This window comes from Podarcis vaucheri, assembly GCF_965113315.1.
Source record: "Podarcis vaucheri genome assembly, chromosome: Z".
Taxonomy (NCBI): Eukaryota; Metazoa; Chordata; class Lepidosauria; order Squamata; family Lacertidae; genus Podarcis; species Podarcis vaucheri.
Window position 1 is genome coordinate 31,156,940 of NC_138758.1, and position 23,132 is coordinate 31,180,071.

General features: G+C 43.8%; 2 protein-coding genes across 2 annotated transcripts in view; both read right to left on the reverse strand.

Annotated features, from left to right (window-relative positions):
* Positions 1–2,905: 2,905 nt before the first annotated feature.
* LOC309523976 (adrenodoxin-like) lies at positions 2,906–10,772 on the reverse strand. The gene is made up of 4 exons (XM_082208295.1): positions 10,551–10,772; positions 9,028–9,152; positions 6,139–6,268; positions 2,906–3,925 (listed from the first exon to the last, which is right to left on the reverse strand). The coding sequence occupies exons 1-4, from the start codon at positions 10,724–10,726 to the stop codon at positions 3,805–3,807; spliced, it is 552 nt and encodes a 183-aa protein (XP_082064421.1). The 5' UTR covers positions 10,727–10,772; the 3' UTR covers positions 2,906–3,804.
* A 5,530-nt stretch (positions 10,773–16,302) lies between these two features.
* The window catches only part of MSN (moesin), an 86,631-nt gene continuing 79,801 nt past the window's right edge, over positions 16,303–23,132 (reverse strand). Inside the window, exons 12-13 of the mRNA XM_082208257.1 lie at positions 22,109–22,342; positions 16,303–19,677 (exon numbers count right to left, since the gene is read on the reverse strand). Of these exons, the coding sequence (XP_082064383.1) occupies positions 19,513–19,677; positions 22,109–22,342 (399 nt within the window). The 3' untranslated portion in view covers positions 16,303–19,512. The remainder of the gene's footprint in view (positions 19,678–22,108; positions 22,343–23,132) is intronic.

The window sequence follows — 23,132 nt, forward strand, 5'->3', positions numbered from 1 at the left end:
CCTATTTACACCTTCAGGCTGCATGGAGGGAGTCCAGATCTTACTGCATTGTCATCTCAAGAGGGGCTTGTTCCCTTGTCTTCCACAGCATTGCAGCCCTGGAGTCCAAAGGCATCTCTCTCAGTCAGCCTTCAGCCAACCTGCCCAAGATGGATCCCGGTCTTTTCTCTTCCTTCTTCTTCCCGAAGTGTTTTCTTCCTCAAAAACTTTCTTTTCCTGTCCCTTCAAACACACACCTTGGCAACATCTGTCTCCCCAGGGCAAAGAATTACTCTCAAATGGCCCATCAACACCTTTTGTCATGTTAACAGATTTGTTCTTCACTGGGCCAGCCAGACTGGTTTACATAAACCAGCCCAGGTATTCCATGTCTGGCACAGCTCTGCAGCTTGTACTTTTATCCATATCCCAATTAAAATCCTACCATTCAATAATTTCTAGGGTTTGGGGAGGTCCTCCCAAATTGATAGCATTATTACTTATTAAATGTATTAGTTTCTTTTTTGCCACAGCAACTTGAGACGAGTCACAATAAACAGAAAACAAGCACATACATATGCAAACATGCATAAACTGCATTAAAATATCCCACCCATGCCGAAAGGCCACAGTCAAAATCCAAAGCCCTGGTTAAAAAAGGAAATGAATGAATACGCAGTAAAATAGCAAATAGAATTCAATGCAAAGAAGAAAAATCTTAATTTCATATACATGTTCATGGGACTAAACTGAAGATGACGGAGTAATAATTTGGGGTCATTGCAGAGAGCTTGATGAAGATGTCGATGCAGTGCATGGTGTTCGTGAAAAAGGCAAATTCCATTCGGAAAGGAATTGAAAATAAAGCTACCAATATCATAACGCCATTACACAAATCAATTTTGGGACGTTTTAGTTTAGTTTAGAGAAAAGGTGAATAAAGGTTTTTAGTTTAGAGAAAAGGTGAGTGAGAGGCGACATGACAGAATCAAAGAGTTGGAAGGGACCCCCAAGGATCATCTAGTCCAACCCCCTGCAATGCAGGAATCTCAGCTAAAGCATCCAGGACAGATGGCCATATGTTTATAAAACGGTGCATGGCTTGGAGAAAGTGGAGAGAGAGAGTTGTTCTCCATCTCTCATAACACCAGAACTTCGGAACATCCAATAAAGCTGAATGTGGGAAGATTTAGGACAGATAAAATGTAAATGTAGTAAAATATATAGTTAAGCAAGCAAACAAATAATAAAAGGCTGGTGGTCTTAAGATTATAAAACAAAATAACTTTGAATTTGCAAATAAACCGGGAAAGTTGCTGGCTTGGCAATTTAACAAAGAGAGTAGACCAAGAGTAATCAATGACCCAAAAGAAATAAGACGGGAATTTGTAAGGTTTTACACAGATTTGTATAAGAAAGAAAAATAAGATCTCAAACAAATAGAGAACTACGGTATATAGAGGAAAGTAAGCTGGGCAACACTTCAATAGAAAGTATAGAGCAACTAAATAGTCCAGTTTCAATGATTTGAAATTGGAATTACATCAGGTGATAAGTCAGGGAAAACTGGGTAAAGCCCCAGGGCCAGATGGTGGACTACTACAAAAAATTCCAGAACAAGTTAGCTGTCCATAGCTGTCCAAAGTGCTAGAAACAGGACAAGCTCCAGAGACTTGGAATGAGGCTTATATCACCTTTCTACCAAAACAAGATGACGACATGACAAATCCCAAAAGATTTCGTCCGATCTCAGTACTAAACTGCGATTATAAATTATTCGCAGCAGTGTCAGCAAATAGACTTAAAAGAACTATGAGTGATATAATACATAAGGACCAAGCAGGCTTTCTTCCCAGCAGACAGATAAAAGTTAATGTTAAAAATATAATAAGCATAATAGAATACCTAGAAGTGCATAATGAAAAACAAGCAGCATTGATATTTCTGGACGTGGAGAAAGCATTTGACAACATGTCTTGGCTATTTATGAAGAGAGTTCTGAGGGAAATGGATTTGGGGAAAACATTTTTAAGGGCTATAGAAGCAATATGTACTGAACAACGAGCAAATATTATTGTAAATAACATTATTTCTGAGAGGTGGAGTCATGAAAGGAACTAGACAAGGGTGTCCATTGTCCCTATTATTGTTTATTTTGATTTTGGAGGTATTGACACAAAATATAAGGAATAAAAAAAATAAGGGGTATAAGAGTGGGCCAACGAAATTATATAAAGAGTGAAAAGAAAGTAAAATACCTGGGAAATATGGTTAATGGTGAATAATCATAATACCATTTAGTGATAACTATGTATGGGTTTGGAAAGAAATAAAAAAAGCTCTGCAAATTCGGAGTAGAATGCAATTATCACTGCTAGGTAGTGATTGTGTAGCATAACTAAAAATTATTGAAAAATGATTTATACTGAACGAAAAAAAACCATTTTAAAAATCCTTTCCCAAAAATCCAGAAGCATTGCTCTTAGGGTTAATAACAACAGAAGTCTCCAAAAAAGAGGGAAATCTGTTTCTATGTGCAACAACGGCTGCCCGTGTACTATTAATGCAAAAATGGAAAACAGATAAAGTACCAATGATAGAAGAATGACACATTAAACTGTTAGAATATGCAGAGCTAGCAAGGATGACTACTAGAATAAGAAACCAAAATGACTAAATATATAAAGAGGACTGGATATTTTTAATGGAATATATGGAAATGTATTATAAGCAAACAATTTACCGAGCAGGATGATAAGACTTCCAGCAGAGTAAGAAATAAATAAAGTATATAAAAGTTGTTGTGATAGATGAGGTAAACTTAGAAAATGCAGGGGAAAGAGAGGATAAAGGAACCTCGGAAGGAGAGGATAGAATTGTTTTATGTTGTTGTTTGGTTTATTCTTTGATATCTAAAATCTAAAAAAAACAATTTGTTTGTATTTCAAAGATTTTTCTTTATTGTATCATTTTTGTTTATATTTTGTTGATACGGAATCCTATCAGAAAAGCATATCCAAAAAATATGAATATCTAATCAAACAAGCAAATAATAAAAAGCTGTTAGTCTTTGTAGTGAAATACTGTAATAATTTTCACAGTCAAACCCGCATTTTGATGTTTACTTATTAAGAATATTTATATCCCACCTTCCCAAAAGAAAATTGCGCAAGGTGGCCAACCATAAACGGAAAATGCATCGAACAACAATCTAAAACATATTAACTATACTATGAAAATCACACAATGAAGAAACAAACAGTTATTAAAGAGGAGGATTAATCACAGATACAAGCAGCAGAAAGGTTTCTAAAGCTCACCAGCTTTTAAAATTATATTTATATAAGTTGGTTTTGAGTGAAACAATCTATTGGTCCCTCCTGCAACAGATGCAGGGTTTCTGTGATTAGTCAAAGAGCGAAGGCTGCTGTGAACTGGGTTATTATAGTACACCGTAAGACTGGGATGCCCATCACCTTAGTTGATAAAGTTTGGCAGTTCCCCGCATTGCTCACAGTAAGAATCACCAGCATTGTTAACAAAAAGTTGCTTCCATTTCACCGTCATATGTATTACAGACCAGCAAAATGAGGTTCAGAGACATAAGGACCCCAGGACTATCATTTAAGTATCAGGGGCATGCTATGCAGTTTCCACGTATGTCATGCCAAATATCGAACTTCAGTACACATGGCAGGTTTTAAACACAGAAGGCATCTCAAGAAGTCACAAGGAAAAGCAAGCAACAGCAAAATGATCAAGAAACATGAAGCCTGAAATGATTGCATTGTAGGAAGAGCATTCAGGAGAACACTGTGTCAGCTATTATTGCTTGGTTTGCTTCTCCACTTCCAGTTCTCTCCTGATGTCTGACACATCTGTGGGGACCTGGACCGTGAGGCCATCCATCCAATTCTTCACGCGCACCTGGCAGCCTAGACGAGACCTTATAAAGGACAAAAACAGACCCAGACATCTCTTGGTTTTGTTGTGTGTGCTTTCTTGTCTCCCTGGCTTCGGAACTCACTTCCTAAGGAAGCAGCTCCTCCCCACTGTGCTTCTGCCCGACAGCTGAAGGCTGCTTTACTCCAAAAGGCCTTAGGGAACTGGCTTATTTTAAAGGAAAGGGCTTTTAACAACGCTGTGCTGCTTTTATTTATTCTTTATTTATTGAATTTATATGCTGCAATTCATCCGAGGATCATGGGGTAGTTTGCAGTATGAAAATGACAAAAAATACACTTGGCAAATAAAAGCAAGCTTTTGTGTATGTGTAGCTGTGGAAATGGGACGCAGGTGGCGCTGTGGGTTAAACCACAGAGCCTAGGGCTTGCCGATCAGAAGGTCGGCGGTTCGAATCCTCGCGACGGGGTGAGCTCCCGTTGCTCGGTCCCAGCTCCTGCCAACCTAGCCGTTTGAAAGCACATCAAAGTGCAAGTAGATAAATAGGTACCACTCCGGCAGGAAGGTAAATGGCATTTCCGTGCGCTGCTCTGGTTCACCAGAAGTGCTTGGTCATGCTGGCCACATGACCCAGAAGCTGTACGCCGGCTCCCTCGGCCAATAAAGAGAGATGAGCGCCGCAGCCCCAGAGTCGTCTGCAACTGGACCTAATGGTCAGGGGTCCCTTTACCTTTACCTTTAAGCTATGAAATGTGTCTCAATTGTTGTTGAACAATGTAACCAAATTACAGTTACAGTTATTGATAGTCCTATGCTTTTTCCTCTATTTGGAAACAAGTACCGGTAAGAAAAAACCTCTTCAGCTTTTCCAGTCAAAGACACTGGGTAGGGTCACATGTACTAGGTATGTATGTATGTATGTCTCTCTCTCTCTCTCTCTCTCTATATATATATATATATATATATATATAAAATAAAATATATAAAATATAATAATTCACACACACAATAGAATCAAATGACATCAACCCATACTACTGCAGCAAGCTGCCACTCTTCACTGAGGTCATCTTTGGAAGCTTTGCTGTAGGTTCCCTGCCATGGGAGATAAGGAGGCTGGTGACCAGAGACACAGCCTTCTTCACAGTGGCACCCTGCAGGTGCAATGCCCTCTCTTCTGAGATGCGCCTGGTGCCAACCTTGGTTTCATTTCAGGGCCAGGTGAAAACCTGCTTATTTACTCAAGCTTCAACTGATCATTAATCTCACTACTTAATCTCTAGCTCACTTGGTTAGAGCATGGAACTGATAATGCCAAAGTTGCAGGTTCAATCCCTGTGTGGGACAGCTGCATATTCCTGCAATGCAAGGGGCTGGGTTAGATTAGGGTTGCCATATTTCAAAAAGTGAAAATCCGGACTAAAAAATTGTTGCGCTTTGGGGGGGGCAAAGTTGTTGAGCTGCTTCTTTCTTTCTTTCTTTCTTTCTTTCATCTTTTTTTCTGCCATAGAGGACGTTTTGAGCTATTTTAAAGTAAATTTGCCAGAAATCTTCACTTCTGACATGGGTTGCCATACGTCTGGATTTTTCCGGACATTTCAACTATTTGAAATCCCAGACGCTGACTGCAAGGGCCAAATCTCAGCTATGCCCGGGAAATTCTAGATGTATGGCAACCCTAGATTAGATTATCCTCAGGATACCTTCCAACAATTCTGTGATTGTTGCTTGTGCCAGAACCAGGTCACCAGATGGAACAGAGCTGCCAGAATGGCATCCTGGGAGCTGGATCACTGTTGCTAAGTAGGAGGATTGAGATGGGGGAGGGGGCAGCACTGTGCAAACACACTGGCAGGAGCGCCATAATGACGCCACTGGTGCACCTACATGGCAGTAAACCTCACTACCACCTTCATAGAATCACAGAACTGTAGAGTTGGAAGAAACACCAAGGTCATCCCCCTGTTTCTCTGCCTCTCCTTCCTCATTTTTCATAAGCAATTTTGCTTCCAGTGGTTCCACAAGCTATAAAGGTATTCTTACTGCCATATTCCCCAGAGAGGAACCACTTCTAAAATTTCACCTGGCACTAAAAGAAAATCAAAGGGGCAACAGGAATTTCCATGTTGCTTTTTAAAAGGCTAGAACTACGATTCTGAGGATGCAGAATTCTGCCCCCATCTTGAGTTTCAATCCTGCGCAGTTCAATTCAGCATGCAAATATGCAGTGTCTAGAAACAAGGTATGGATACTTACGTCTCGGTAAGTCCGTATGCCAGGTCCAGCATATCTATCTCTTCGTCACTGATGGGGTCCAGCTGTTGAAATGTGCTGCCCTCAAAGATGAGGTGGCAAGTGGAGCAAGCCAAGGCCCCCTCACACGCCCCTTTGGGGGTGAAAGGAATCAGCATCAATGCTACTTGTCTTAGTCATCTGCTGCAAGAACCTACAGTGTTGCACACATATATCACATACTCTCCAACATTTCTCCGATGAAAATAGGGACATCCCATTCCATAACAATAATTTTACTATTTATACCCCACACATCTTTATGAGTTGCCCCAGCCACTCTGGGCAGCTTCCAACATATATAAAAGCATAATAAAACATTTAAAAAACTTCCCTATACAAGACTGCCTTCAGATGGCTCGGGGGTCAGATAACTCCATATCCTCCAACATTTCTCCAGTGAAAATAGGGACGTCCTAAGGAAAAGCGGGACATTCCTGGATCAAATCATAAACCGAGATGCCATCTGTAAATCAGGGAGGTCCCTGGAAAATAGGGACACTTGGTGGGTCTGATATTCTAAAGACACCACTATCTCTGCTGACCCTGATTCCAAGGAAACAGAACCCTGAGTAAATGCTGGAACCCCTGAAATCTGTCACCAGTCGGAGATTACAATGTGCACAAACAGTGTCCCCAACCCTAAATTACTGTAGTTGAAGTGCAATTGCTGATGGTTGCTACTGCATCCCATAAGGTTTGTTGGCTAAAATCATCAATGGATAGCCCCCCTCCCTCCGTCCCTCCCTCCCTCCCTGAGATCGCTGAAAAAGAAGAGTTTGTAGGCTGTAGATCACTTGCACCTGCTTTTGCTGCCACCTGCTGGATCTGCCTTATTACAACACATCATTTTCTTCTTCCTTACACCCCGGCAGAGAAAGCAACAGATTTGTATTTCATTTATTTGTTATTGCATTTATATATCACCCTCCTCTCCAGGAGCTCAAAGTGGCATACATGGTTCTTTCCCTTCCTCACTTAAGCCACACAACAACCCTGTGTCAGGCAGAGAGGCAGTGACTGGCCCAAAGTCATAGAATCAAAGAACTGTAGAGCTGGAATCATCCAGTCCAACCCCCTGCAATGCAGGAATATGCACTTGTTCCATGCATGGGTCAAACCTGCAACCTTGGCATTATCAGTACCCCGTTCTAACCAACTGAGCTATCCAAGTGAGCTTTGTGGCTGAGTCAGTGGCATAGCGTGGGGGGTGCAGGGGGGGGCCGGCCACACCGGGCGCAACATCTGGGGGGGCGCTAATCTAGTGGAAGAGACTCGAGTGCTAAAATCCACGGGTTAGGGGGCGCAAATTACTTGCCTTGCCCCTGGTGCTGACAACCCACGCTACGCCACTGGGCTGAGTGGGGACTTGAACTTTGGCCTTTCCTAGGCCCTGGTCCAACACCCTGAGCCCTGTGCCACCACTGGCTCCTGCTGCCTCTAAGGAAGACCACATAACACAGACTTGCATTGGCACATATAGTGTTTGAGAGAAAGTGGGAATCTTTTACCTAGTGGGGTAGCTTTGTGGGTTTTGCTTGTGCAATTATTTTTATTCATTTATCTGAATAAATAAGTTGGACACACTGGTATGGTGTGTGGGTATCGGGGTGTGTGTGGGTGTGTGGGTGGGTGGGTGTGTGTGTGTGGCATGTGTGATGGCTACAGAGGTGTCCAATTAGGGGTTTCAGGTCTGAGTCAAAAGGAAGTAAAACAAAGTTGGTCATTGCATGGCACTTGGACCCTCTGAACTAGTGCTGTTTCCTTGCAGAGAGAGAAGTGCCTGCGTTCACCACGAACGCCTCCCTTGCTCTCTTAGAATGGCAATGGTACACACTTGAGAGGGGCCAGAACAGAGCTCCATCTGGCTAGAGCCATACAATACAAGAGTCTCCCACCCACCCAAACCACGTGGGGGTAGAGCAGGAAGGTAAGAGAGAAAAGTGTAAGAAGAGAGGCGTCCATTTGTGGGGCTCATTTTGAAAGCCTGACGCATGGACTGCTTGCCTGAAAAGTGGGGACTGAGTTTATTTATAGAAGACTGCTGTGAAGAGTAAATAGTGTTTGATTCCAGCATGCTGTTAGCAACTGACTGCTTTTAAGGAAATGGCCTTTAAATCGTGCTGTGCTGTTGTTACCTATCTACACTGTAATATATTTGTTTTTACATCATTTATGATTATATTATAGGTTAATTACTTTGCTTTAATCTTTGTGAGCTGCTTTTAATCCTGGTTCAGGGGGAAAGGCAGGGTATAAATAAATAAAATTGATGATTATAACAACAACAACTAGATTGCTTCTCCTGACTAGTATCTAGCTCCTGCCAAATACACTTTGGAACTCCCTGCAACTTGATATCAGGCAAGCACGTTTGCTGTGCTCTTTTTGGTGTGACATTTTTGTTTGGACAAGACTACTTATATATCTAGAGCATTGATGTGTATTCTAATCTGATTTTTGTTTATTGCTGATGTTTTTTTTAATGATTTAAATTGTTGCCCTTACCTGTTTTACTTATGTTTTATGGCTTTCTCCTTTTTTCTAAACGACTTGAAGGTGGTGTGTTGTTGTTTTTACACATTTTATGAAATAAATTAATAAAAACAGTAACTGGAGCTGTATACATGTTACTGCCTTAAAACACAGTTAGGCTGTTCTTTTTCTCAATTTGGCTCTAAGGTGGTTTTGGGAGAAATGCGTCAGAATATAGCATTTCATAAGAAATGACAGGATGGATCTGGCTCATTACTAGCGCCATGTGTTACCACTTAGCAAATCGGTGATGGGAGTGCGCATGAGGTGCGGAAAACGACTTAAGGCTAAAGAAAGAGAATGGGTCACATCACTTACCAAAGCCATCGATGTCGATGTTTTGATTCATCACCACCTCCAGCAAGCTTTCTCCTTCTTTAGCGGTGACTGAGAATTTATCTCCATCCCGGTTAATAAAATTTAACTTCACTTTCTCAGTAGATCTGTGGGAGGGGGAAGCACACATTCAATAAAGTTAGGATGCTTCCAGACATGAGAAGATCAATATTATCATTGTTGCAGTAAATGCTTCCAACGGTGACGGTGGTGGCGGTAATTAAGTCTTGTTTTCATTTGCTTCCTATGAAGCATCTCAAAGGGATTTCACAGTACAATAAAAGCACATGCAAAGCAATTACCTAGATGAAAACAATTTCACATCCAATACTGATGCAACCAATGATGATGATGATGATGATGATGATGATGATATCCCCACCTATAAATGGCTTGTTGGAGACCTCTTCCAAGGGAGCTCTGAGAATTGTAGCTCTGGGCGAGGAATAGGGGACCTCCTCACAACTCTCAGCACCCTTAACAAACTAGGATTCTTTGAGGGAAGCCATGGGTGTTTAAAGTGGTATCGTCATGCTTTAAATGTGGTATGACTGTGGCCTAAGGGGCAGCAAGAGAGGATTCAGGCCCAGGCGAGTTTTAACCTGCCAGGCCAAATGCAGCTGCCAGGTGTTTTGTCCTGCTGGGTCCTTGACCATCTCCCCCTCTCAGTTCAGCATGCCCCAAGCAGGGAGATTTCTCAAACCACGGGTGGGCTGTCACACAGGCTGCACGTGGCCTGTTGCATCACAAGTGTGCAGGCCTGAGATAATGGTAGAGAAGTGTGAAGGGTTAAAGACTGGCAATCTGTGCAGAAAGATTAGAGGCATTCAACATGCCATTTTAAGCAGTCATGACTCCCCCAAAGGCTTCTAGGGGTTGCAGTTTGTTAAGAATGCTGAGAGTTGTTAGGAGACCTTTATTTCCGTTCCAGAGGTATGATTTTTAGAGTGATAGAACAGTCAATCATTCTTTAGTGGAACGTATGGAATCTATCTATCTATCATCTATCTATCTATCTATCTATCTATCATCTATCTATCTATCATCTATCTATCTATCTATCATCATCATCATCATCTACCTATCTATCTATCATCTATCTAATACTGTTTTTCAGTTTGAATGTGTGGGTACCATGAATCCAATATGGGAGAAAGGTGGGAGAGTTTTGTTGATTTGTTTTTTAGAAAAGAAAAGAAAAGAAAAGAAAAGATGACCAGTAGAGAGATGAGGTTGTTCCAATGGAAGGATCTGTTCTTTCCCAGGCTCCATACATAGCTGTATTCAAATAAATTGCCATTCATGCATCTTGCTACAACCTCCTCACAGCTGGAGCAAAGGCACTCCATCACAAAGACCTAGAAAGGTGGCTTAACGGTGCAGTCCTATATGTGTCTGCTCAGAAGCAAGTCCTGTTGAATTCAGTGAGATTAGCATCCACACCCCCTTCCTCCAATGGGATCTACGGAAGCAAAGAATTTACGGTAGTTAAGATCCTGACTTACCCTGTGCCCCCCGCGGGGACATATTGAAGCCTGTGGCTGGTACTGAAGCATCTCCCCAGGTGAAGGCCAGCCAGTGCCGGACTGCAATCAGTTGTCACAAAGATAACCTGGGCTCTGGCCCTGTGTGCTTGAGACAGCCCAAGGCGGAGGAGCCCAGAGATGCTCCGAGACATCATGCTGACAAATCTTGATGTCTCCTAGTCTTTCAAGGACTGCAGTGCTGATATAAGTGCAGATGGGAAGGGGTTGGGACAGCCTCCCTGGGAGGGAGGGAGAGAGAGAGGGGGCACCGTTGTTCCAGCCCATCCCATGGGGGGGGAGTGGGGAACTGTGGTTGCACAAGACATGGGTTGCAAATGTGGTCACATGCATAGGCTTGTGTCAGCCGTGATGAGACTTGCATCCCTCATTTGTTCTGACTTATTGGAAACTGCATCAGCACGAATACTGCCTTTCGGGGAAAGCTCACTTTGCTTAATTTTGAGCCAGGGGTTCCCCTCCCCCTCTTACATAGTAAGGCTGATCCATCATATGCAATGGTCACAGCATTTGGGGGTAAGCAGAGGATGTAAGGAGGGGCAGGAGCTGCCTGCTGTCCTGGTCTCCTTGGCGCACCACTGCAAACCTTCACCTAACTGCTGCGTCCCCAAGACAAATGGTGACCTGTTTATTTGCTACAATCTGAGGGACGTGGGGTTACTGTGAGGGATGTCTGCCTTGAGGCCAGGGAAATCCCTGATCCCATTTTAGATCACTGGTTGCAGCTGTGAATGAAATTTGGGCACATGTGCATGCAGGGTATCAATCTCTCCCTTGCTGCTGCCTTAGAAATAGGGGGGGGCAGCCCCTCTCCTGGACTCCAGATGGTGAAAGCCACAAGGCCTGCACGTCTTTCACTGGCCAAGTTTTAAGATGCGTCCCTGGCCTCCTTCTGCTCCCCAATCAGAAGCAGCATCCTGCATGCTGTGCCTCAACCATCCAAGTGGCTTATCTCACAGGCAAACCTTGAACTGAAAGATGTGGGAGATGAATGTCCATCAGTGTCCCTTTTGCCAAGGACGCCCATACGACTGGCAGCGACCTCTCCTCTGTCATCTGAGAGACTGTTGCTCAGAAGGCAGGACAAGACAGAGGCCCTTGGAAGGGGAATGGGGGAGTCCGTTTTTATTTATTACGTTTGGTGTACATGCACCAAGCTAGAGGGATTTAAAAGAGGATTGGACTAGGAGGAGGAGGCTGTCAGTGGCAACTGGCCATGGCAGCTGTGCGCTTTCTTAGTGGTCAGAGGCAGCAGTGCTTCTGAATACCAGTTTCTGGAACCCACAGGAGGGGAGAGGGCTCTTGTGCTCATGTCCTGCTTGCAGGTTTCCCATAAGGGGCATCTGGTCTGTCACCAGGATACTGGGCAAGATGGGCCTCCTTTGTTCTGAGTCAGCAAGCTCTTATGTCCTTAATACTCTGCAAAACAAGAAAGTGCCAACTCAGGCCATTCATCCATCATGCATGGTGAAAGTGGGCAAAGGAAAGTTATTCTCCCTCTCTCATAACACTGGAACTCATGGCTACCTAATGAAGATTGTTGGGATATACCGTATTTTTCCGTGTATAAGACTAGGTTTTCCCCCTAAAAAATAATGTCCAAAATTATACACGGGGGCCATCTCCCCCCATTTTCTTAAATCGGAGTCCCCCAAAATAGGGGGCATCTTATACATGGGAGCGTCTTATAGACGGAAAAATAAGGTATATTGGAATATATAATGAATTATGTTGGGAGATTCAGGACAGATAAAGGGATGTCCTTGTTTATGCAGCAGAGAGTTATACTGTGGAACTCACTCCCACGGGAGGCAGTCATGGCCACCAGTCTAGATAAATACTTGAAGAAGGCTATCAGCCTTGGCTGCTAGCCATGATGGCTATGCTCTGCCTCCATAGTCTGGGGCAGTAATGCTTCTGATTATCAGTTGCTAGAAACCACACAGCAGGGGAAAGTGCTCTTGTGCTCCATTCCTGCTTCAGGGTTTTGTGTTGGGGCATTTCGTTGGCCCCTGTGAGAGCAGGATGCTGGACTAGTTGGGCCATTGGCCTGATCCAGCAGGCTTTTCTTAGTTTAGTGTTGGCTATATGAGGTGTGGAGAACCAGTTGCTCCTCTGACGTTCTTGGACTCTGTGACACCCATGGGCCGAGCCAAATGGCAAGGATGATGCATAGTCTAACAATGTCTAATAGAGGAGATCCCTGGGATTGCTCCTGGGACCTTCTGCATACAAAGCAAGGGCTGTCCCACAGAGCTATTCAACCCTTCCCTAAAAGGACCCTGTGTTGTAGCTAATGGATTAATGTATTTATTGCAGCTAAGATTTGGGCTCCATTGGGAAAAGGCAGAAACACCAACTATAATATCATGGGAGCTTAAGAGGTGGTCTCTGCCAAAATATTTGAAACCCACTAATCTTATGCACATCAGAGAAGGCATAGGCGTGAAACATGGATTGTAACAATTAGATTTTCTCAGAACTGGAGAAATCAAGATAAAACGAGAGTTGATAGCTGGTTTGGGGGGGTTATTAAAAACAATAACTTTAGGATGCAGAATGATGGATGTAGTAATTTAAATTATATATTTTATTGGATTAATGTATTGTACATTATAGATTATATCAAATGCTCTTTATAAGATATTGTTATTGATTTAGGGGGTGTCTATCTGGATGATGCCCTGAGTACCTTCCAGTACCTGGTGTCCTTTGTCTGTGGAGGTAGAATGTAGAAGCGCAAGCTTCCAAACCAGCCCCCTTGGCCAGGCAATGGTTTTGGTACCTTGATTAGCATAACCCAACAAATTGCTCTGTGTCATAGAACAAATGGGTGGGCCTTCCTGGCTCACCTAGCTGTTAGGTTGGAGAACAAGTGCCAGGGTGGTGGGGGTGAGCTGACCTGGAAGCCAGGTGGAAGCTGGAGACACAGAGAACTGCTTGCTCCATGCTGGATCCAAAGCTTCAAGATCTGTTGAATGTTAACACTGAGAGCCCCTCCGTCTTAGGCTCCGGCTGTATGTGTAAACAAAGCTGTATATCCTAAAGTCATCATAGTCTCTGCTGACCTTCTTTCCAAGGAAACAAAACCCCAAGTAAACACAGGAACCCCCAGAGTGCCTCATCTCTTGGGGGTTGGGGTGGCCTGTACCAATATTGTGCATGTTTTGTATTTATTTCAACCATTATTTTTAAAGCCTTTCCAGGCCTGCTCACTGGTGCATGGAAAACTACAGCTCTCCACCACTCTCCCTGCTCTTCAGATCCAGAAGTGCTGAGGCCAACAAGCCAGGGTTGCACTTCTAGGAAGACAGAAGATGACACCCAGAGAGGAGCTTGGAGGACATTGAACTGGGGCCAGAAGGTCTGAGTGAAGGTTGCTGCAGCTGATGTTTTTCCTCATTCCTGTGGAATCCTTGAGTTGCCTAAGAAGTATTTGCAGCCATAAATCATTAAGGCTTGCCTGTGCCCCTTGGAAACTCTTTCCTTGACTCTACTATAATCACATCCCAAGGCAGAAATGAGAGAGGCCAACACTGTATCTGTACAAGGTGACCAGTTTCAGGAATCCAGTATCGTTTTGCAAGTGATTATGTGGAGATGAGTTTTCCCATTAAGGAAGCAGAAGGGACAGAAACTTGGGAGTAATTATATAAATAGAAGGTGAAAAGCAACATGACAGAAGTTTATAAAATTATAAATTAAAAGATAATGCTTTCTCCTGCTCTGGAGGCTAGGAACTGAACCTGAACCAAGTTACGAAAAGAGATATTCCTACTAAACATCAGGAAGAACTTTTGGACGGTAAGAGCTCTTTGACAGTGGAACGGACTCCCACGAGAGATGGTAGACTCTCCTTCCGTGGGAGGTTTTTAAGCAGAGGTTGGATGGTCATCTGCAAGGTATGATTGAGAATCCTGCATTGCAGGGGGTTGGGGGTTGGATGAGAGGACTCTTGGGTTACCTTCCAACTCTGCAGGTCTATGATTCTACTCCTTTAATTACTTGGCATGTTGCAGAAAATGGTTGAATTGCACACAATAATTACTCACTTAAATAGTCTTTCTCAAGCCTACCTGGAGATACCAGGGATCAAACTGGAGGCCTTTCATGCATTGAGGCACCTGTTCTTCCAGTGAGGTATGGTCCCTCTGCATAAGATGTAACCCAAACCTGCAGCACTATTCAGAAATTCTCTTATCTATATTGTTCTACAATGCCCCCTAATGGTTCAATAGAGCACATGGCAAAGGGTTTTCAATTTCATCAGATTCAAGGGGAACAAATTTATGTGTATGACTTCTTATTTCAAGGCAATTTAGGAGGATTGAGTTTTGCAGTGGCTTAATAAATTAAAATGCATTCAATTTTATTTTTATTTTTTTAAAAAAACCAACCTTGAGTGTTTCAAGATGTCAAAGGGCCTGAAAACAAGGAAGTGAAAAGAGCTGAATATGGTTAGCCCGGAGAAGAATTAAGATGGCGTGACAACCATCTTCAGGACTTCTGCAGAGGATGGAGCAGAGTTAATCAGTTGTCAATAATAATAATAATAATAATAATAATAATAATAATAATAAATTTTATTTATATCCCGCCCTCCCCAGCCGAAGCCGGGCTCAGGGCGGCTAACAACACTAAAATAGTGCAACATTATAAAAACATCATAAGAATTAATTAAAATCAGAATTGATGGCAATTCTATTACTGCAGGTGATTACTGCAGGTGGCCTTAACCAATGGTGGAAATGGGAGAGATTTCAGCAGAATTTCAGAGAAGCTTCCTAATAGCAAGCACAGGCAAACTCCAGCCCTTCAGATGTTTGGGACTACAATTCCCATCATCCCTAGCTAACAGGACCAGTGGTCAGGGATGATGGGAATTGTAGTCCCAAACATCTGGAGGGCCGGAGTTTTCCTATGCCTATTAATAGCACGAGATGTTCAACAGTGGAACAGGCTGTCTCATGAAGAGAGTGAGCTCTCCTGTTTTGGAAATATTTGAGTAGAGTTTGGGCCACCACTTAGGGATGCTGGAGATGAAGACCTTGTACTGAGCATGGGGCAAGACTAGAAAAGTCTGAGCTTTCTTCCAACCCTGATTCATGCAGTGACAGCTTTCATCTAACAACACCCAATCCTTGCTGGCCTATAGGGTAAGTAGTCCTTTTGCTGTAGCACAGATCATTGTTCTAGTAAATTTTCCTAAGCTATAATAGCACTCTGGTTAATCAACCGGCTGTATTCCCATCCCAATTCTAGGCTCATCTTGCCCCTACCCCTCTGTTGACCCCAGTACACAGGCAGCTTCCATCTGCAATGGATTTAAGTTACAAGAAGGGAAATTTTGACTAAAACCTTAGGAAGAACTTTCTGGCAGTAAGAGCTGTTTGACAGTGGAATGGACTCAGAAGGTGGTGGGCTCTCCTTCACTGGAGCTTCTTAAGCAGAGGTTGGATGGCCATCTGTCAGGGATTCTTTAGCTAGGATTCCTGAGTTGCAGGGGGCTGGATTAGATGACACTTTGGGCCCACTTCCCCCTGAGTTGCAGGGGGCTGGATTAGATGACACTTTGGGCCCATAGAACTCTGCAGTTCTATGATTCTATACTGAAAGATCAAACTCTCAGAATCATGGGTGTGTACAGGTCACTAACTGGACCTGCAGATTCAACCAGCACCAGAATAATGCACACACACAAACACACCAAGGGTTCAATTGACCTAAACTTTATTGGCACTGAATGAAGAGAACAGGCTGTGGACTTTAACAAAACCCCTTTGCAGGCAAGGCATCTGAGTGGCAAGGATCAACATGGCTGGCCTGCCCCACAGAGACACAGATCAACCTTACAACCCCACCTGGGAAAACTGGTGTTTTAACAAAACATGTAAAAAGGTAGACATAATTTACAGCCAAAAAAAATAAATCCAAAGCACAAATATAAAGCCAGACACAAAAAAATGCTTAATAGGGTAACCCCCTCTCCCCCAGGATAGGATATATCCAAAGTAATAGCAAGTAAACAAGTTGGGGGGGGGAGTGGAGGAGGGGAAACCTCCATGAATCCCAACAAATAATTAAAAAAGTGTCTAAAAATCTCATGGTAATACTGAATGCTTCTTACATTAATTTCCTGCAAAATATCAATCTCTTTACAATACAGTATACATTTGTCCATGGAGAAGGGGGGCATTTCCCCCTCCCCCTCCACATTTCCAAGATTAATATTTTCTAATCGTGCACAGCTAGAAAAAAAGAGAATGAAATCAATACCATTAGATACCACTGGAATAACATAATACTGGTAGGATCAGGGGAGAGCTGAACCAACTACATGAGGAGTTAAGGCTTCTTGGCATAGGTTGGCTTGCTCCTTTTCTAGAAGTGAAAGGGCAGGAGGAAAAGCAACTGTGCCAGTGGAAGGTGTCAACAGAGCTCCGTGACCCAACCAGGGGCGATGCAGAGATGCTTTAACTACTTCATTAGTTCAGCACAGACCTGGGAGGCTCTGTGCTGATTTCTCTTGTGAGGATGTAGTTCTCTGAACCAAAGTGTGCCAGTAATGTGGAGGAAAACTGCCAAATTACAAGTTTGGGGCACAAAACGTTTTAAAAAGTGATTAAAAGTGATAAGGAATCACAGACTCTTCAGTTTAAGGGTAAATGAGTTGTGACAAGTTCAGCTGCAGTGTGTGTGTGTGTGGGTGTGTGTTAAAGTGTTCTAAGTAATGAGGTTGCATATTTTCAGGAGGAGGAGGAGCTGACAGTTCCTACCCTCACTTCCTAAAGGCACTATGTATATATATATATATATATTAAAAAAAGAGAGAAAGGGGGTGCATAACAAACTCACAGAAGACATTTAGACTGTGCTATTTTGCAAGCTGAGGGAGTCTTGCCTCCATGCAGCTAGGGCTGCCAATACCAAGCTGCCCAAAGCAGGCTGACATGGCTTTGGGACAGCTATGGGAGGTTTTTCGCTGCCCTCACTGGAGCGAATCAGAGCAAGGATGGGGAGCCTGTGCCCCTCAGATGTTGCTGGATGACAACTCCCATTGTCCTTGGAGAGCCACAGGATCCCCACCCCTGAACTGCAGCTCCTGTCTTTGTTCCACTCTCTCCACACAACTTTCCTGTTTCTAGTGGCACTGTTGGTATTAACACACTTTGGGAGGAAAGGGGCGGACGGAGAAGATCAGAAGAGATTATGCAGTTCAGGAGTTTAGAGGTGCAGAAGAGCAGGACAGCTTCTCTGCAAACAAAACTCGTTTGAAAAATAAGCTTCTTAGACTGTGGGTTGGGGGTGGGGAGACAGGCAGTCCCCAGCTGTACCTGATGCGGTCATGGCACAGGTAAAAGTGAGGTAACAAACTCTCTTGAAAAAAGGGAAGCCCTGCCAAAAAACTGGTGGCCAAAGTAGCACTAGAAGGTTCTGTCTGGACTTAGGAGGCAAATAGGAGCAACCTCCTAAAAGAAAAGTCGCATAAAACTTATTTAAAAATTCTGAAAAGCAAAAGGCACTCCAAGGCAAAGAAGGAAGGAGGAGGAAGAGTTTGGATTTGATATCCCGCTTTATCACTACCTGAAGGAGTCTCAAAGCGGGTAGCATTCTCCTTTCCCTTCCTCCCCCACAACAAACATTCTGTGAGGTGAGTGGGGCTGAGAGACTTCAGAGAAGTGTGACTAGCCCAAGGTCACCCAGCAGCTGCATGTGGAAGAGCGGGGACGCGAACACGGTTCCCCAGATTACGAATCCACCGCTCTTAACCGCTGCACTACACTGGCTCTCCAAAGAGATTTGGAGACAAGATCTGCTGCATTCCAACAACCAAGGCAGCAGAGACCAAGGCAGGTTTTGTGACTGTGCAAGTGGCTGGTGATGTGAAGAAGACAGGGTGCTTTTTTGCATTTGGTCACAAGTAAACATGAGGACTCTATAAAAACTTTACACCCGTGGAAAAGGGTGTCATAAGGCACCGATAACGTGGGCTGTGTGTTCTACAGACCTCCCTTGAAAGGGCCAGCTGCAATGTTTCCCCACATCTGTCTTGCTTTCTGGGGTTTATGGCTGCACATCCTCTTCTGAACACTTAAGTTGGACTGTGCTGGTCAATATGAATGGGACAAAGTATGTTGCTGCTACCAATCCCAAACATCGTCTCCTTATTGGACAGGGATGGGGAACCTGGAGCCCTCCAGATACTGTTGAAATCTGCAATCTCTGGTGGGAATCGGTGGCCAGCAAAATTTGGAGGCCAACAACACACGTAATTGGATATGGCAACATTTCAAGAGGGGAAAACAAAATATACTCAAATCACAACAATTATGGAATCCTGCCTCTTTCAACTGCTTAGGCAGTGGCATGTGCAAAGTGATAAAAAGATCAGGGTGATCCGTTTGGTCTGCTAAACCTCTGGGAATCATAAAAAGCTTTGGTCTTTCGCGTGGGTGGGTGGGTGGCACAAGAACATTAAATTCTGCTTCAGTAACTTTTCCTTCCAAACTTCTTTTTTAATTATCAAAACTAGACAGGCTTAAAAAGTAAAGATACCCCAACACACAAGTCTCTTCAAACATTGGCTAGAGAGACTAGTGGCAGGGATGGGTCCTTGGGGGGGGGGGGTCACAGGACCAGCACAGATGTTTCATAAAGCTGCATGGAACAGATTTCTCTCTTCAACCCAGGTTGAGAAAAGAAAATGGGGCATCACCATAAAAGTATATATATTATTATTTTTAAGGCACAGCTGACTAATCCTGTTTCACCCTATGTTGGATGGCAGCCTCTGCACCCAACTCTCAGACAGACTGTGGTGACTCTTCTGTAGTGGTTCCAGCACAACGCAGTTAAACACAGAAAAAAGGTGGCGGGGGAGGGAGGAAGAGTGCAGGGGAGACAGCAGAAGGCTCACAAATGATTACATGGACTCAAACTCATCAATGCGTTGCTTGGTGTTGCCCTGCCGGATCTGGCGGAGGGTCTTGTATTTGTCACGGCCCAACCTCATGTTCTCGGCATGGATCATATCATTGGCAGTCTTCTTTGTTTCGTCGCGGGCATTGGCCAGCTCGGACGTGAGAGCCTATAGGTGCAAAACGGGAAGGGGGGAAAGACCAGTTTTAAAATGTTATTTGCTTGTTTTATTTCATAGAATTTATACACTGCTTGATTGTAAAACCCTCAAGCAGTACACAATAAAATTATAGTAAAAGCCATAAAAAGCAACATACGAAAGATAAAATCAGCAATAAATGAAAAAAATAGATCAAAACATTCATATGTTTTAGTCAAATGTGTTGCACTGTTTGGTGCAAGTGGAATCCCAGTTGCCTGAGGGCAGAGAGCCCCAGAGGGGAATGCTTCTCCGTGAAGGCCACTCACAAATCCAACAGTGGAGGAATCAAGTGACATTGCCTGAGCCAATCCAAGAACATAACAAGAGTCTGCTGGATGGGGACAATGGTCGATCTGGTCCAGAATTGTGCTCTCATCGTGGCCAACCAGATGCCTGTGGAAAATCTGCAGGGATGACCCAAGCAGAAGAACACTGAGCTTCTTTTTCCAAGGTTGAATTTTTGGGACAGTAATTGTCTTCCAGCCTAACTCACCTCACGGGGTTGTTGTGAGAATAAAATGGGGGCAGGGACCATGTATGACACCTTGAGCTCCTTGTAGGAAATAGAAATCCAATAAAAAATACATAGCTCTCTTCTCCTCTGGCTCCCAGCAACTGGTATTCAGAAGCATCTATATGGGGTCAGTAAATCCCAACAGGGAAAGATGCTGGACCGGGTGGGCTCTGCCCCGGATGTTCTTAGGCAGGTAAAGAGCCAATAATAGCACTCAGACAGTTCTGATACTCCGAACGTCTGAAACTCTCACCCACTACTCCAATGTTTACATAGAATTTTGTAAAGGCTACTGTTTCAGTCTCACACTGAAACTCTCATCTCAATTCATTTTACTGTATTATTATTATTATTATTATTATTATTATTATTATTATTATTATTATTATTATTTAACTGGAAGCCACCCTCAATGTTTTATTGAAATGCAGGGTGAAAATATTTTGTTAGAAAGAAGCCAAGATAAACTGCAGATGTGTCTGTACAATGGGGACTGGATCCTTCAGCTCTGTTGTGACAGGGCCTAAAATAGCATTTTGCCAGAAGAGGGTGTAGAGTCCAGCTGGCCAAAGAGACAGATGCATTTCCACCTGGCCCTTTTATTAACTTTATTGTGAAAGCCATCTGAAAATATTTACTGCTGGGAACAAAGTGGGAACTTAAGTGCAAGCACTGGATGTTACAAGAGACACATAGCCTCCTGCCAAAAACAGAAGCCTGGGACATTTCTCTTCCTGTTTCCCACAATGTGCCAACAAATAAAAATCCATGTTATGATGAGATATTATGGTTGTTCAAACTTCCTGCCCCAATCCACTGGGCTGCCAGGATGGGGGAACCAAGTGTGCTGATGAAGCATCTTTTACTACCAAGGTTTATGGGAAAGACATCATGGTATTAGCTATGCTACTCTTGTACCACCTGTAGGTGGATCAAGCCCTTAACAACCTGGGACCAGGTTACCTGGGAGATGGCATTGCCCTCTTTATGGCCACTCAACCACTTGCTTCATTCTGTGTAACTGGCACTATTACAAGTGCCACATAATACCTATTCTGAATTTGTAAGAAATCAGTATTTTAGCACTTTGGAACCCCCTGCCTATTGATGACAGCCAGGCACCTTTGCTGTACTTTTTCTGGCACCTGCTAAAATACTCAGGCATCTAGAAAGTTAGCTTGTTTTTATGTTTATTGTTGTCCTTCATGTTTTGAATGTTTCAAATAATTGTTTTTACAGCCCCCCCCCGCAAAAAAATATTGTTTTGTCTTTTTGGTAAATGGCTTTGAGCCTCGCCCCCACCCCCCTACAATCAAGCAATACATAACAACAACAACAACAACAACAACAACAACAATTTATTATTTGTACCCCGCCCATCTGGCTGGGTTTCCCCAGCCACTCTGGGTGGCTTCCAACAAAGATGAAAAATACACTAAAATGTCACATATTAAAAACTTCCCTGAACAGGGCTGCCTTCAGATGTCTTCTGAATGTCAGGTAGTTGTTTATCGCTTTGACATCTGATGGGAGGGCATTCCACAGGGCAGGCGCCACTACCGAGAAAGCCCTCTGCCTGGTTCCCTGTAACTTGGACTCTCGCAGTGAGGGAACCACCAGAAGGCCCACGGAGCTGGACCTCAGTGTCCGGGCAGAACGATGGGGAAGGAGACGCTCCTTCAGATATACTGGACCAAGGCCGTTTAGGGCTTTAAAGGTCAGCACCAACACTTTGAATTGTGCTCGGAAACGTACTGGTACACGTATTTATGACGTGAATAATAATAAATAGGTGGTGCTAGACATTTGAGGGAAGCGGGTCTCAGCCCCACACCCTGCCCACCAGCCACACTCCCCCTCAAAGTAGCGTTGGCCCCACATTACCTTCAAGTGCTTCTGGACCCGCTCGTTCTTCTCTGCCTCCGTAGTCCGCTGCTCCTCGCTCCGGTCCTTGGCGGAGGCATGTGCCCTCAGCTCTGCGCTGGCCTCAGCAGCATTTTCATCCTGCTCATCATCATGTTCATTCTCAGACTGCATTGGTTCTGGAACATGCTGGGTGACCATGGCTGACTTCAACTCCTCTTTAGTCTTCTCTAGGTCTTCCTGGACCATCTGGGCCTGAGGGAGGATATCAACCCACCAATGGGTTAGTAGAGCTGGCGTTTGTCCACAGACAGCTTTCCAGGTCATGTGACCAGCACAATTAAGCTGCTTCTGGCACAACGGAGCACCATGATGGAAGCCAGAGCACACGGAAATGTCATTTGCCTTCCAGCCACAGCGGTACCTATTTATCTACTTGCACTGGTGTGCTTTTGAACTGCTAGGTTGGCAGGAGCTGGGACAGAGCAACGGGAACTCACCCCGTTGTGCAGATTCGAACCGCCAACCTTCTGATCGGCAAGCCCAAGACGCTCAGTGGTTTAGACCACAGTGCCACCCACGTCCTTATATATAAAGACTCAATTTCTCAATGAATACATTATATTGTGGTCTGCCCTCTCCAGTTCTCACCATATACGTAAGCTTAGCATTGCACACTATGTCCAAGGTTTAATTTAGCATTGTCTCAAGAAGGTTGTTCTCATTTTTGCCAAATTCTGACAAATCATAATTCTAGCACCACTTAAGAGATTCTGCATTAATTCGGTGTCATCCTGGTGCATCTGAGAAAGCCAGTGTGGTGTAGTGGTTAGAGTGCTGGGCTATGAACTGGGAGACCAGGGTTTGAATCCCCAGTCAGTCAAGAAACCTACTGGGTGACCTTGGGCTAGTCATTGCCCCTCAAGTCTAACCTACCTCACAGGGTTGTTGTGAGGATCAAATCAGGAGGGGAGAACCACGTACACCACCTTTTGTACTTTGGCAGAAACAATGGTATATAGATGCAATAAATATCTAAATAAAA

Excerpts from the sequence above, each read along its gene's own strand:
- LOC309523976 (XM_082208295.1), bottom strand. The coding sequence starts at position 10,726 with ATGATGTCTCGGAGCATCTCTGGGCTCCTCCGCCTTGGGCTGTCTCAA. Across the intron at positions 6,269-9,027 it reads CATCGACATCGATGGCTTTG|GGGCGTGTGAGGGGGCCTTG; the intron begins GTAAGTGATGTG and ends TCACCCCCAAAG. Across the intron at positions 3,926-6,138 it reads GCATACGGACTTACCGAGAC|GTCTCGTCTAGGCTGCCAGG; the intron begins GTAAGTATCCAT and ends GTCCTTTATAAG.